The sequence below is a fragment of the Lepidochelys olivacea genome (assembly GCF_965140295.1).
Source record: "Lepidochelys olivacea isolate rLepOli2 genome assembly, chromosome: 8".
NCBI classification, from domain to species: Eukaryota; Metazoa; Chordata; order Testudines; family Cheloniidae; genus Lepidochelys; species Lepidochelys olivacea.
Window position 1 is genome coordinate 45,947,968 of NC_140418.1, and position 17,048 is coordinate 45,965,015.

General features: G+C 40.3%; 1 protein-coding gene across 16 annotated transcripts in view; it reads right to left on the reverse strand.

Annotated features, from left to right (window-relative positions):
* DNM3 (dynamin 3) overlaps window positions 1-17,048 on the reverse strand; it is a 304,267-nt gene that overhangs the window by 120,778 nt on the left and 166,441 nt on the right. For 2 of the 16 annotated variants that reach the window (XM_084637832.1, XM_084637830.1), the window contains one exon: window positions 3,032-3,114. The exons of 13 other annotated variants lie outside the window; for them this stretch is intronic. In XM_084637832.1, the coding sequence (XP_084493958.1) occupies window positions 3,103-3,114 (12 nt within the window). In that variant the 3' untranslated portion in view covers window positions 3,032-3,102. Of the gene's footprint in view, window positions 1-3,031; window positions 3,115-5,268; window positions 5,521-17,048 lie in introns of those variants that run through there. One more of the 16 variants, XM_084637831.1, reaches the window with a different exon arrangement.

A 17,048-nucleotide genomic window follows, 5' to 3' on the forward strand; every position in this document is an offset into this window, starting at 1 on the left:
AACCATTGCCTCAGAGCGTCAACGTCTGAAAGTAAGAGGAATTTCCCCCTGCTTTGGGTGGAGCTAGGCAGTGTGGGGTGGAAAGTGGCATCAAATGAAGAATGCAAATCTTGTAGTGATGGTATCTTTGAGGAATACAGCATCCCAAATCCTGCTAATCAATCTCAAGATAAGAATCTTGTAATTCCACAACTTTCTTCGTATAGCCTCACAATCAGACTCTCATCAAACCTTGTCTTTTCTCATTATAACACTTCTAAAACCCAGCCCTAGCCTCCACAGCCAAAACTTCCTTCAAACCACTCATCTCTTTTTTCCTGGATTTCTGGAGCAAGCTCCTCTCCTAGTCAAGCCTACATTTCTCTTTTGTGCTGTGTAGTTTGCTGAAGTTCACAGACAGAATAGATTGGAGAGTTTGACGGTCAGTCAGAAGATAAATTTGTCCAGAGGTAAGAAATCTCCTACAGAGCATCAGAATTGGAAATATACCCTAGTCCAGAGTGGAAGCTCTGGTGAGATGAGAGCTGTCTGCAATTACCTAATCACTGGTGTTAAAATGTACTGTAATTTGGACTCCGCAGCAGCCCAGCTAGACAATTGGGTGGTCCTTCTTCCAGGAAAATCTAATCAGAGGACTAAAATCAAAATGGTCATATGGAGTATCCTCTAGCACATACTGTGTAACTCACAACACTACTCACAGGTTGAATAAGGCTTATAGTGTCACAATCTTATGAAAATATCGGGTTTTTCTAAGGAATTGTTGAACAAAGTCAACCCAAATGCTTCCATAGCAGAAACAACATTAGAATTCCAGCACAAGTTCCTATGTAGAAATCATTCTGATGTCCATGCTAGTCCTCAGAAAGGTTAAAAAAAACAGAGCATCAGTGCAAGAGGTAGTACACTATTAAAATACAAGCAAGAAGTTACAAACAAAAAACAGTGTACTCAAAAATGTAAAGATGAAACAAGCCCATATAAGCAAAGAAATTGTAGATGGCTCAACTAGATAAGTGCTGCCAGCCTTATGCACATACAGTTCTTTGTAAGAAAGAGGAGTATTGGGAAATGTTGCATTCCACAGAGAAAATATTTCTTTTCACCAATCTTGGCTCAACATGTAGTAGGATATAAATATTTTTGTGCTCCACTTGCAGGAGAGCACTATAATGCATTTGGAAAGAACTACCCAGGGTAAGTACACTAATTCCACAATACACTAGTATAGAATGTAAAATTCCCAGACAGTCAAAGTTCTGGGCAGGAAACCAAATTCCATGATTTTTTTTTTTTTAAAAAACATTGTGTCAAAACTTTCCTATTACTAACTTGTACTTTGAAAAAAAATTCTCCATTACACCTTAAAGTCCATATGTTTTATAGATATTGCAATGACAAGGAAATGTAACTGGAAATTTAGACTGTAAAAGTTCCACAAGAAAGAAAAGGATTGTAAGATTGTTTCATAATAAAACAGTGAGTAGTCACACAAATGCAAGTTAGAAAATGTCCACCAATCTATTGGTAATTATTCAGGTTTGAATTTGATAGGGAATTAGCAATATTTCAAGTAACGAAACTACCAATTTTGTGGTTTTGTACAGATTTACTAATTTAGAGCTGATTCCATAAATCTTACTTATGAGTAATCTGCATTTGTGTAGTTAATCCAATTAACCTCATTAAACTAAATACATATAATTATTTCTCAAATGAATAGGAAGGCCTTGTCTATGCTAGACAGCTTGCCAATAGGCCTATACCACCAAACCCTCCATGTGGAGACAGCTTATACCCACAAAAAGTCTTCTTTTGATGGTATAGTTTATATCAGTTCCCCAAATGAAATATGCTATGCCAGCAAAAGGACTTTTTTTTTTTAATTTGCTGGTATAACTGCATCTACACTAGGGGTTTTTCCAACATAGCTACATCGTTTTGGGGTGTGATTTTTTTCCCACATGCCTAACTGGGATAACTGTGCCAGCAAAACTTCTAAGTGCCGATTAGATCTAAAATTTGGGGGAACCACACACTATCATAATGTAAAAAAAATAAAAGGTTAATATATATTATTATATATTATAAAGATATTGATAGCAAAAAGTAGGAAAATTCCCCCCTGCTCATTTCCTCTGAACACTTAATTTTAATGATATTTTGTAGGCATATAGGTATAAGTATGAAACAGGGAATAGAGCTGCTCAGGAAAAAAAAATCCTGAGAAAAATTTTAAATAAAAACCTTTTAAGTTGTTTTCACAACATTTCTTTCTTCAAAACATTCCTGGATTTTTGTGGACAAAACCTGACAATGTTCTATGAAAATGGATTTCTTTCTGTAAAAATTTTCATTTTGGCAAAAAAATCATTTTCAATTAATTCTAGTAGGCCATATGATTTTTTTTATTTACTACTGTCCATTTTTTAAAGTTTACATTCATTATATTTATTATTTCTTTTAATTTTCTTAGTTCTCTAGCTTTTATTGCATTAAAGGAACATAGGAAACAACTACAAATTATCCAAAATTTTTACCAAAAACTATATAGCCTAGTAGCTAAGTATCTGTTTTATATTGCCAATAAATTATATTGTACTACTATTGAAGTTGTGTTTTTATTTACATTTCTATTACCAACTGATGTGACTGCAGATGATTCCCAGACAAAATTTGTATTTCAATGGAATTAAGGTTGACTGAACACATCAGTTATTTAGAGTACAATCCTTTACAGGGATGTTGTAATTAAAAACAAAACAAGTATTATAAATGCACAGTAAAGATTAAACTCAAAAGTAATCCAAAAATGTTTAGTTATGGAGTTACAAATAGCCTCCCTCCCCCCAATAACTCTTACTCATCATGACACTCTGGGAATGGAGAGTTATGAAAGAAAAAATTATATTTAAAAATCAGTTTAATCTAATCTGGGATCACAAACCCCAAAATGCCTTAATTATAATCATATGGTTATTGCAGTATTACTACAGGTGACTTAAAATCTCCCCACCCATGCTTCTTGTACCTCCTTACATTCCTCTGCACACCACCTCCCTCAAATGGCATCACTCCCCGGCCTTGCTGAGTAGATCTGCTTCAATGTGTGACCTTTGAAAAGAAATATTTGGAAATAATGCTCATTTGTCTTTATTCTCCATAACCATAAGTTTATCTGTCAGCAATGGCTGGTGCATGGAAGAACATTATTCTTTACCCTCTGCTGAAGGAAAACCCTTTAGTTATGAAAATAGGAAATAACCATTAATCGTAAATAAGTGTAGCTTCCGCACTAGATTTCAATCAGTTTAAAGTATATGGTGAGTTTGAAATGTCATTATTCTATTAAAAAGAAAAGGAGTACTTGTGGCACCTTAGAGACTTACAAATTTATCTGAGCATAAGCTTTTGTGAGCTACAGCTCACTTCTTCAGATGCTGTAACTCACGAAAGTTTATGCTCAAATAAATTTGTTAGTCTTTAAGTTGCCACAAGTCCTCCTTTTCTTTTTGTGGATACAGACTAACACAGCTGCTACTCTGAAACCTGTCATTATTCTATTAAGATCATTCAAGAGGAGGGAAAAAAGGCCTTATCCCAGGTGCTAAATTTCTTAAAGAGACCATGTTTAAATTAATTTGAATTCAAACTAATTAACAGATGCATCTATAAATTCTCACAAGACACATTCTACACTCAAAAAGTGTTGTAAATTTGGGGAGGATTCACTGTTTTTCATGCATAACAAATAAATCCTTTAAAGGAAAAATCTCAGATCAGCCTTTACTATGAACTGTAACTGTTACCTTCACGATTTATCAATTTTCTAAAGCATAAAAAGGATTTTCTATGTGAATATAAGCACTGCTATTTTAGTACAAAATATACACACTATATTTTGTATCCCTCACCTGTATAGCCAGATACCTCAGTTAGCACGAGTTCAACTGTGCAGGATTCTCAGGAAGTGAAAAATTACAACCAATAATGTAAAACACTTTTCAAAATACCAGAAATAGACATACTAGAAAGTCTGAAGGGCAAAGCACAAGAGCTCCTTAGAACTAGCCTGTTTTTACTCTTGCTCAATTTACACTGTAATCAGCATATTTGCCATACACAAAAATAAAGGGTAAGATTGCTGCCCCAAGACACAATCTAAAGGGGCCAGACTGAGGAGGCTCATGCAGCAGGAGGTGAAGACAGGCAGTACATATGCATCCTCACTCGCTGGTCCAGCTTAGCTCAACTAAGGTGGGATTGTAAATCACGCTACTGCTATTGCCTGCTCCCTTAGGGGAGGAGAACCCCTTTCATCTCTAGGACTGAACTACGAGGCCCTGCACACTAATGCAAAATGGGGGTGGGCCAGCTTCTCCACCCATTGCCCCATCCAGCAGGACGAATCTCAAATCGAGCCCTAACTGTAGCTTGTCCTTTCTTCCATGCAGTGATAGAGTTGAGTATTAGTCTATCAACTGACTGATGCAGAAATGCACCCAGTAAAAAGCACCATTTAAGTGATTTAAATGAAGGAGATGTGGAATGTACATACACTATACAGAAGATAAAGTCCTTATGCAAATTCTGGAGTCTAACCCCGCAGGTGGTTTGTACCTGTGAACTGCTAACTTGACTATCCCCAAAATTAACTCAGTTATTTTAAAACTACCTTTAAACCACTGAGAAACTTGTTGGTAAGCAGAAAAAACCTATACATGCCATAAATCCTTGTTCATATTTTGACCTCAGATGCCTAAAGGTACTTGATCTGTTCCCACACTCTGGCATGCCCTCCCACAAAGCACTCGTGAAAGCTGCTGAGGCTATTTTTAAAGGCATATTAAAATGGCATCTCTTATGATTGGAGTCTGTTAGGAAAACTGCAGCTTACTGACCATGTTAGTTCTGTTGATACCCATATTTTTCAGTAATATTTTGACTTAGATGGTGTTTATTATGTGTGGCTACTAATTATCAATTTTATTTTAAATTTCTACAGCTGTTAACAATAAGACTAAAAGGGAAATACTCTTCCTCTTTATTCAAGGACATATCAACCTTAAGAGTGAAAAAAAGAAAACATTATTTCCACTAGGTTTACTGCTAGATTATTACAGCAATTAAACTTTCTAGTGAACCTCTGTCTGTATCAACTTATTTCCATCTACAAAACCAGATATAAAATCATCTTTATACATTTTAATTTGATTATTTTAACTGGGGGGTAGAGTACACAGAAACAGATATTTTGGCAACTGGCTACTAATGAACTTCTCTTAACTTTTCTGAGCTGTTCTTATAATACTTCTCCAATGGCATTTAGAAGAAAAGGTAAGCAACTGAACGTTTTAAATGGTTGCTCAGAACTGCAGTTGGGGGCACCTAGTATCTTCTGTACAGGTTAGGGTCTAAAATAGTCCTTCAGATAACACTTCCTGTGGAGTCCCTTCCCTCCTGGCCTTTGCTTCAGACTTCTTCATCCTAAGTGTACTGCACAGAGCTAAGTCAGTCAATCTGTAAAACAAAACAAAACAAAAAACACCACTCCACCCATTAGGGCTTCTAATGTTACAAAAAATCTGTAGTATTTTTTAACCCACTGTTAAGCATTGACATTTAATAGTGACCCCAGGTATCATTTATACTTTGCACTTCTATAGCATCTTCCATCCAAGAATCTAAATGCCTTCTGTAAACATTACTGAGCCTTGTGTGTGAGGTATTAACTCTGTGTGCGAGGTATTAACCCTGTTACAGATGAGGAAAACGGAGGCAAAGTAAGATTAAGGGGACCCCCATCAACGTGATATTGCCAGTTTTTTTAAAAAATGTGCTCAGAAGTTTCAGGTGCTATTCTTCCCCTGAACGCCTCCATTTTCATGGCTTTACATTCACGTGTCTCTTTTTGTGAATATTTTCTCTCCAGCACAAACAGAAGGGAAAACTGAGCAGCTGACTGGTGATATAGGGGAAATGCTGAAAGTGACTAGCTAAAACAGAGAAAAGGAAATACCTTTATATACATCTTTATGCTATGGAACTCATTGGCACCAGACATCTTTGAGGATGTCTTAGTAGGATTCCAGAAAGGATTAGCCATCACAGCTATATTAGAAAGGACAAAAAGTAATATGAGGGATATAAACCCTCATAATCCAGGGCATGAACCAAGCACTATCCACAGGTTCCCATATGAGTAGGTTATTCCATATTTGTATGGGTGTATGCATTTCCATATCCTATTGGGTGTATGCATTTCTCTAAAGCAGCTGAACTGGCCACTGTCAGAGACAGGATACTGCACTAGATAGAACATTGATCTGATTGAGGATGGCAATTCCTATGTTCCAAAAACTATATACAAAATGCTAATATATGCACCAGTGGTCAAGCTGAACAAATTGAAAAATCGAAGAAAAATACTTCTCTATTATAATGAAGTTTGGTTTACATATAGCAATAGCAGGTCACAAAATTTCATACAGAAGGCTAAGTTCTAAGTTGTGCCCCTTGAAGGGACTGACCAAGGACATCAACAAATCAGTGGCAGAAATGGGAAGAGAACCCCTGTCTTTCAATTCATAGCTCTGGGTCTTAACCACAAGATCATCCTTCTTCCATGTAAAATTTTAAAATCATTGTTCTGACTTCATTTTCTACTTGCTACTTTATTGTTGGGTAATAAAATTAAAACAGCAGGGCATAAATAGGACACCAAAACCAAACTGCTTAAGTGCATATTTTTAGCACTTGGAATATGTCTCATGAGAGGTTAGGTCTCTAGTAAAAATTAAGCACATTCTGTAAAAGCAGTTTTCACTTGCAAGGATAACTTGGAATTTTTTAAAGAAATATTAATATTTGGCCTGATCCTGCAAACACTAGCAAGTGCAATGCTTACGACCATAAACAATATCTTTGAAATCAATGGGAGCGAGGCCATAAGCACAATTCTGGGCACTGCCATCTCTTCAGAGTCTGCATTTGGGAGCCAAATCATTTTATGTCACAGAGACATAGGGCTCTGTCTTTTCACACTGTAATTTAGATGACTAGAAATTCTGGAGTTTAACCTATCACACACAAGCAACAATTTATATTTAAATTATGTCCCCATTTGGCATAACAGACGTATGCTAGCAGATAGAGTGTAGTTACACTTCCAGGCCTCTGAACATTGCCTTTAGAACATGAGGTACGAGTCTTTAAAAATGTTCTTTTCATCTCTGACCAGATATGCCCAATTGACACTGCAGCAGGGGTGAAAGCCTCTACCCACTTAGCAACTCTTGGTATGGTGGAACAAGCTTTCACTTTCATGGAGAAAGACCACCAGGAGGAGTTTGGATACCAGGATGGTGAGCCTCATATACATAGATATACAGAGACTGACTGACAGGGGACCCAGAGGAAGGAAAGACGGTCCAATGATTAGGGCACTATCCAAGACCCAGGTTCTACACTGAGGATGGTGGGTAAGGAGTCCTAGGCAAAAATGGACTATAGCACCACAATGCCAAGTCCAGTGAGTAATGCTTAGTGACAGTATGAAAAATTGCTCTATTGCAAATTTCTGCAAAAGGAACCTGTCCCAGACAAGGTAGGAGTGTGTTTTTAAGCCCAGAGGTACTGGTTCTCGAACTGAACAACAACAATACTCAATACACCTCTTGATCCAGCGCGGGAAAGTATGTTTACTAATACCTTACACCTTTCCCTGTAGGCAACAAATAACCGGTTAGATTTTCTGAAGGGCTTGGTTCTGTCCAGGTCTTGACAAGGCCCTTTTCACACCTAATGAGTCTAAGTGGGATTCCCCTAGGGAAGCATGGAGCCTGAGGACAAAAACAGGGAGGGAGATGTAGTGTGACAGATGAGTACCTGAGACCACCATAGGCATAAAGCTAGGGTGAGGTCTCAAAATGACTGTCTTTACATACTACTGTATAGGATGGAGATGGCTCCATTTTCTCTGAGGGATCTCCTCCCAATCATCGCACACATGCCACTCTTCTTGAGGAGGCAATGGTGCCAGTATTGGCACTCATCTGAAACATAGGGGCTCTTGAAGGCCAAGGTGCCGGAGATGAGGCAGGTGCCAGGAAAGTTATCTGCACTGATAGAGCTGCCTCTGATGCTGGAAGGGGCATCAGTACCGATATTATTGTTGGTGCCAAAGTAGGTGCCACACTAGTTTTGGCAGCAACGAGTAAAGCTTTCATTGACACCTCAATGTAGGGCTACATTAATAACTGAAGGGGGGCCCTACATAGGGTCCTTCCAGGATGATGGGAAATCAGTTAGGCTTTCCAGAGCAAACTAGAGAAGCTATCATGGTTCGTTTTGAGGGAATCCAGTGCTCCTCAAGGACGTTCCAGATGGATACTGGTGATGAATACTGCCGCACAGAGTCCAGCAGTGGAGGTGCAGCCAAAAGCTTTGATGGACGCTACCCAGTCATGAAGGGAAACAGATGGTGTCGGAGGCTTACACAGCAGTGAGCTGTCCACTGTAAGCACCAGAGCCTCAAGCTGAGGTGGAGTACGTGCCAGAGGCAATATCAAGACTGGTAAGGAGTCTCCGGAAGTTTCATGTATCATTGGAGGAGGAGGAGATTTTCTCCTTCTCCTTGGACCCCCCCTTTTATGGATCAGAATGCTTCCCCTTGTCCCTGTTCTTTCCCTCATGATGTCAATCAGTGCCAGAGGCACTAAGACAGACTTTGGTGCCAAGATAGACAACAGTGGTAGAGCAGGTTTCAGAGTAGCAGCCGTGTTAGTCTGTATCAGCAAAAAGAAAAGGAGTACTTGTGGCACCTTAGAGACTAACAAATTTATTGGAGCATAAGCTTTCATGAGCTACAGATCACTAGACAGTAAGCTCAGCTCCAGTAATGACGGATTGCCACAGGGAGGTCTATAACTATAAGAAGATAAATTAACTAGTTTGTAGAGAGGTAGTTCCATTTAGAACTCTCAGGTGAGGGTGGGGGATATGCTTTCTTATACAGACAGAGCCAACATTGTCATCCTAGCACAATACTACTGTACCCTACAGTAGACGTGGCTCTGGTCCTCTCATGGATCAATAAGTGGTTTAAAGATAGGAAACAAAGGGTTGGAATCAACTGTCAGTTTTCACAGTGGAGAAGGTAAATAGTGCTGTCCCCCAATAATCTGTACTGGGAGTAAACAGTGAAGTGGTAAAGTTTGCAGGCAATACAAAATTACTCAAGGTAATTAAGTCCAAAGCTGACCGAAGAGTTACAAAGGGATCTCACAAAACTGGGTGACTGGGCAAGAAAATGGCAGATGAAATTCAGTGTTAATAAATGCGAAGTAATGCACATCAGAAAACAATCTCAGTGATACATACAAAATTATGGGGGTCTAGATTAGCTATTATCACTTTTGGAGTCTTAGTGGATAGTTCAATGGAAAGATCAGCTCACTGTGCAGCGGCTGTCAAAAAAGAGAACAGAATCTTAGAAACCATTAGGAAAGGGAGAGAGAAGACAAAAAATACCATAATGCCACTATATAAATCCATAGTACAACCAAAACTCAAGAAAGATATATTAGAATTGGGAAGTACAAAAAGCAAGAGAAATGACTCGGGGCATGGAAAAGCTTCTGTATGTGGAGAGATTAAATAGACTGGAACTGTTCAGTTTGGAAAAGAGATAACAAAGGGGGATATGATAGAGATCTATAAAATCATGAATGGTGTGAAGAAAGTGACTGAGGAAATGTTATTTACCCCTTCACATAACACAAGAACCTAATAGGCAGCCGGTTTAAAACAAACCTAAGTTCTACTTCACACAATGCACAGTCAACCTGTGGAACTCCTTGCCAGGGGATGTTGTGTAGGCCAAAACTACAACAGGGTTCAAAAAAGGATTAGATAAATTCATAGAAGATAGGTCCATCAGTGGCTATTAGCCAAGATGGTCAGGCATGCAACCCCGTGCTCTGGGTGTCCCTATATCTCTGACTGCTAGAAGCTGGGACTGGACAATAAAATTGCCCTATTCTGTTCATGCCCTCTGAAGCATCTGGCATCAGCCACTGTCGGAAGACAGGACACTGGGCTAGACTGTCCATTGATCTGACCCGGTTTGGCCATTCTTATGTTATTACAGTTCCAGCTTGACAACAGAGGCACCAAATCCCATAAGTGGGAATGCAGAGACCCTCGAAGAAGAGGAGCCGATACTGCTGAATAATCACTGTAGTATGAGTCAATCTACAAATGTGTTCTAGAAGCTGGGCCAATGATAAATGGAGGTACAAGAAGAGGACCATTTGTAATAAGGAGGAGGGCAGAGCTCCCAACCCTCTCTGGCTGCTTCACGAGCAGCTCACCTGCTGGTGCCAGGGATCTCCTTAGTGGTTCTCTGACTTTCTGTGTCCAGGGATTCTCCTACTAACACTCATCTTCCTTTCTGGCTCTCCTTCTCAGCTGCACTGAACTGTGACATCAGGCTGGGAAAAAAGTCCTGGCAGGAAAAGGGGGAACGCTACATTTCCATTCAGGAGAAGAGGGGGGAGCCTGCACTCCATTTCCCTATATCCACTGTTTGAAAGGCAGACAGACATCCTCCTCCTGTAACTGAGGACAAAAAGTGCAGCAGAAGTAAAGTGACTTGCCTGAGGTCACACAGGGAGTAGGAAGCAGAGACAGGATCAGCACGCATGAGCTTCTGCCTCCCTCTAGTCTTGTGCTCGAGGTGTTGGATAGCAACAGCCTGATTAAGACCAAACGTATTTTCACTTGTGAGTGACAGTGGAATTTGAACTCAAATCTTCAGCATGTCACCAAACCCTCTCTCCTAATATTTAGTCCAAACAACACTGCAGTCATTTCAGGACTCTATGCAATAATAATTAACTAGTACTTGGGGGTGGGGGTGTCCTGCAGGGCTTTTTTGTTTGTTTTGTTTTTGTATATAACAACCAAAATAATTCTTCTGCAGGTTACATGGGACTGAATACTTTGGCCATGTGGTTACAGTTTGCAAGACTTTCACAACCCTTTCCCCTCCTCTGCCTTCCTTCCTTCCTTTCGTTTGTTTTTTGTTTAGGCTGATACTCTATTTTGTTTTGAGTTAAAAAAAATTAACCAAAACCAGTGGGTTTTGCCTGGTTTCGGATCAAAACCAGCTAAACACTGAATTTTGACGTTTCCACGTCAATGGCAGCCCAATACCAGGTCCGGGATTATCTGAAACTTAGTCCCCAGATTCACCAAAAGGTGAACGAACAATGGTGGTGTGAGGTAAAAATTTTACACGGCTCACTAATTCACTTTAGCTGCACACGACCCTATTAGTTGAGTGCAGTTGAAAAAGGCCCTACTCATTCTGTGGGGGCTGCTGGACTGTTAAACAATCTAGTTGCTGCTGTTCTGGAGGGCCCCTGGAAAGTGGGCAGTACATGCTGAGACACCAGACTAGATGTCCCATGCAGATCTCCCAGATGGAAGAATTGAGCAATTCTAAACCAGTGGCTCTCAACTTTTCCAAATTACTGTACCCCTTTCAGGAGTCTGATTTCTCTTGTGTACCCCCAAGTTTCACCTTGCTTAAAAACTACTTGCTTACAAAATCAGACACAGGCGCCAGCTTCTAATTTTCCCTGGGGTGCTCAACCCCCAGCCCTGCCCCCACTCCACCCCTTCCCCCAAGGTCCCATCCCTGACCTGCCTTTTTCTGCCCCCGCTCCACCCCAGGCCTGCTCCCACTCCACCCCTTCCCCCAAACCTGGCCTCTTCCTGCACAGTTTCACCCCCTCCCAGAGCGCGTCCTGTCCCCCGCTCCTCCCAGCGCCTCCTGCATGCCACAGAACAGCTGAACCATGGCAGACAGGAAGCGCTGGAAGAGAGGGGGAGAAGTTGATCTGCAAGGCTGCCAGCAGGCAGGAGGTGCCGGGGGGGGGGGTGCTGCCAGTGGGTGCTAATCACCCGCTAAATTTTTTCCATGGGTGCTCCGGCCCTAAAGCACCCATGGAGTCAGCACCTATTAAATCAGACATGAGTGTCACAGCACACTATTACTGAAAATTTGCTTCCTTTCTCCTTTTTACCATATAATTATCAAATAAATCAATTGGAATATAAATATTGTACTTACATTTCAGTGTGTAGCATATAAAGCAGTATAAACAAGTCATTGTCTGTATGAAATTTTAGTTTGTACTGACTTCGCTAGTGCTTTTTGTGTAGCCTGTTGTAAAACAAGGCAAGTATCTAGATGAGTTGATGTATCCCCAGAGGTACACATACCCCTGGTTGAGAACCACTGTTCTAAACTATTTTCTGTTCTGAAAGACTAAGCTGGATAAACTGGCAACCACAAGGTTGAAATGTATGAGACATATCATAAAAAAAAAAATCTAATAAAGCTTTTAAAAACTACCTCTCACCTCTACAGTTTGACGGTGGTGTGGTGCTGTTATACAATATGTGATGTTGCCATGGCAATGTCACCTCACTTCAGGCGCTGCTGTAACTTCATTGTATCAACATGATGAGCTGTGGCAATTTTTTTTTTTTTAAATCTTTCCTAGTACAAAGGATTGTCAGATGAATTTCTGGGGCTCCTTTTCCAAAGAATATGGGCATTTGTCTAGAAACAGCTTTCACTGTATTCTGATGGAAACACGGACACCAACTTCTAAAATACACTGTTACATCAGCCCCATGTCTGGCAATAAGAAAAGGAGGACTTGTGGCACCTTAGAGACTAACAAATTTATCTGAGCATAAGCTTTCATGAGCTACAGCTCACTTCATCTGATACATGTAGTGGAAAATACAGTGGGGAGATTTATATACACAGAGAACATGAAACAATGGGCGTTACCATACACACTGTAACAAGAGTGATCAGGTAAGGTGAGCTATTATCAGCAGGAGAGCGGGGTGGGGGTGGGGGAGACCTTTTCTAGTGATAATCAAGGTGGGCCATTTCCAGCAGTTGACAAGAACGTGTGAGGAACAGTAGCGGGGGGTGTGTGTGGAATAAACATGGGGAAATAGTTTTACTTTGTGTAATGACCCATCCACTCCCAGTCTTTATTCAAGCCTAAGTTAATTGTATGCAGTATGCAAATTAATTCCAATTCAGCAGTCTCTCATTGGAGTCTGTTTCTGAAGTTTTTTTGTTGAAGAATTGCCACTTTTAGGTCTGTAATCGAGTGACCAGAGAGATTGGAGTGTTCTCCGACTGGTTTTTGAATGTTATAATTCTTGACGTCTGATTTGTGTCCATTTATTCTTTTACGTAGAGACTGTCCAGTTTGGATGGTGTCCCCTGAATAGATATGTGGACACAATTGGCAATGGGCTTTGTTGCAAGGATCGGTTCCTGGGTTAGTGTTTTTGTTGTGTAGTTGCTGGTGAGTATTTGCTTCAGGTTGGGGGGGCTGTCTGTAAGCAAGTTACCTTTAAATTTGTTAGTCTCTAAGGTGCCACAAGTACTCCTTTTCTTTTTGCAGATACAGACTAACATGGCTGCTACTCTGAAACATGTCTGGCAATGTTACACCTAGTGTGAACACAGTATCATGCCTTTGTCTTCACCCAGTTTTTGAAGAGTATGACTCTTACCATCTCTGTACTGATAGTATATCCTTTTCCCATTAGAAATATCTAGCTGCTGCCCCTTCGTCAGAATCCTAACGGCAGAATTTCTTTAGTTTAAACAACACTAAGATGAGAGATGAAATTCAAGCCCCGGGCTCTTGAAACATAAGGTCAGCATAGCAGAATAGTCACCAGTAAGAGGTTTTTGGGGGAGGGAGGCAGCTGGAATGAGTAATTATTCTTTCTGTGGGCCAAACCCTGAAGACCACACTTAGCTATTTTCAATGAGATTTTCGCCGAGGCAAGGGCTAGGAACAGAGTGAGGACTTTAGGAGTTCTCTCTGCCGTGTAGTGATTCCAGTTTTTAAGAAGATTCAGTGCAATTTCTTTTCTTCTTTCATCCTACTTGGGTACAGATCCAAAGTAAACAGCAGACAGTAGAAAAAGCTTGTGAGGGTGTTTTCGTGAAACTCAGCCAAGATTCTTGCTATTTTAATTTAGGGAGAAATGAAGTGTTACAAAATGTCTAGGAAAAGAGTTTGCGCTGAGAGAGCACGTCACTATTTAAAGATTGGATATAGGATTTACTAAACAGAAGGAATACAAGCAGTGTCTCAAAATCATTAGGGAAAAGATAGATTTATTAAAGTAAAAACAGGCTGGCTTTTCCCAGTCTACCCTTCCTACCCCTGCCCCTTTGCTGCTCATTCCCATCCCCCTTTTAAACACCGATCTCTGACAGAAAATGAGGTCTGCAATGGCAGATGCTACGAAAGACCCCAGCCCTCACTGCATACACCACAACTGTCCTTCAGTGGAGGTCACTGACTCAGTTATAGCTGAGTAAGGACACGATTGCTACCTCCATTTTTATCCCATTGCCTGTAAAGAGAGCACAAGGAACAGTTGGTTCCGCCTCACTTCAATCAATAAGGTCTATCTCTAAATTCTCTCCAATTTCCCTTTACCTCCCCCTCCCCCCACCAGCTTTTACTAACTGAATATTCTTACTGAGAACTTAATGGTGCCCACCGCTACTCACAGAAGTTAGTGTATCTCATAGAAACCTTCATATGATCGTCTGCAATTTTATCCCCCACCACATCCTTTGAATATATTTCTCAAAGGTCAGGACAACAGGCACAGAAAATGGAAGTGAAGCTATTAAATTCAATGATATAGAATGAGTTAAAAATAGAGGAAGAAAGAAGGTACCTAATTACCACTAACCCAGCCTTGCCTATTAGGTTTCAGACAGACCCCGTAACTTCTTTCAAATAACCCCAGTTTATTTTTGAAAAAAATTCCTTTCTTCAGACAGGATATGGGGGAGGAGTCAGTGGATGATGTTTTACACATGCACATCTGGATACAGTCCAGTTATTCCCCTTATACATTCCTCCAGTTGTTTTCATTTTGCTCCATGCTTTGGCATTCATAAATGTGTGAGATTAATTGTGTGCGAGCATTCGCGGTCTTGGAATGGGGCACGGGTTTAGCAGCAACAGAACTAGGAGTGAACATTAGTGAAACTACAGTAAAAAACTCAAGTTCCATTTATACTTATAGGATGGCAGAGTAAGGGTAGAAGTGATCGTTATTCTTACTACATGCACCAAATTGTCAACTAAATCATATTAGTGCAGTTAGTACAAGTCTGATGCACAATCACACAGTTTCAAGGGAAAGGTGACTGCACTCTTTTTAGGCTTGCTTTGATTTGTCTTAGGGGATGATGAAGAGAAGAGTAAAAAAACCACATAGGGGGCTAGATAATGTTATGATCCATTTATGCCTCCATACCGGAGCAATGGTCCATAAAGCTGGCATATCTAGCTACCTGGGAATACCCCAGTTTAGGAATTTTCCAGGTGGCTAGTATAATAACCATGCACCATATCCCTTGAAGCCCCTAGTATACGGGGCTTGACTTCAGCCAGAGTGTGGCTGGACTTCTCCTGGACTTCAGCTATTCTCTGCTGTTGAGGCTTTTTTACATGGGACATTACTGTGTGGCAAGCTAGCACACTGTAGATTCACACCCTGGCTTGCCACACACTGGTGTTCCAGGTAGACAAGCCCTTAGAGCACCAGAATAGGGGAAGCAAAAAGGTGGCAAGAAGCCACCTTTGCTGCTCTCTCATCCTTGGACCACAGGCTTCCTTATTTTAGTGGAAATTTACTAATCAAAACCACCTGTTTCCTTAGATGCTATAGCATTTATAGTTTGGCAAAATCAGCTTTACATTTCACTCATGATCAGTGTGCAGTTACACAAGATGCTAACAAAGTTTAGGTGATGCATTAAGAGGCCATGTATCTTTAACCACTTCATTGCAAATCTTCTGTACCAAACCCCATGCTGCAGTTATGTTCCACTTACATTTCAAAGTAACACTAAAATCACACATCATGATGTAGCCTTTACATAAGGGCAGCAGAGGGGGTGAATTTTGCCCAACATACATGGCATATTAGGCAGCAAAACGTTTCATGACCCAAGAATTGTAGGTCTGGACAATATGTGAATTTCTCCATGTGATGCTGCTTTTGCAAGATTGGTTTCATTTTTGAACAACTGCCTGATAAATTTCATGGGGTTTTACTGAATAGACGTTAAGTCAAAACCTCTCTCAGCCAGTTTATGCTTTCCATAATACCCATTTCATCTTGTAAATGTACAGTATATGCATAACATTTTAATTGTAGGGGGAGCTGACAGGAATCCCTAATATTTAGGTTGCCTAACATTTTTTATGATTCTTGTGACTTTTTCTTTAAGAAATTCTCACACCTCCATTATTTGCAGCAAGCCATTGTGATTCAGCAGAGGGATGGCCCCTCAGGCTACAGAGCTTTTTCTTCATCCCATGAAATTCCATTCAGCTTCTCTCTCTCCCTGTCTCTCTAGCAGGAAGAGAGACTCTCTGGGACCCAGCACCTGGACCCAATGGTTAATTCCCCCTCTGGGATAACAGCTTTCTCCTGCTGTCAGCTAATGTAGTTAGTCCTACAGTTTACTTGGCAGCAGACTGTGCTGCAATGTTGAAGGTTCAGAGTTCAGACTCTGCTGATGAGCCATGAGAGGAGGGAGTGTCACAATTACACACAGAAGAATTCGTTTTACATTTTTCCTTTAAAAAACTAGGAAAATAATGTTGAAACAACTTAAATTAAGTTGTAAAGTCAAGCACTTGGAAGTGAGCAAATGCCAGATTTATGGTCGATTATGCAACCCTAATTCTTGTGCATATGCATTATGATACAGTCTTTAATTATAGTCACATACTGTTTTTTCCACAGAACCCGTCTCATTCAATCCACAAGATGGACACAGTAGAGGGCAGAATTAAGGTTGCACTGATTACCATAAATCTGGCATTTCCTGACTTTTGAGTGCTTGATTTTGCAAATAAATGTTCTTTTAACATAATTTTAATGTAATATTTATATAC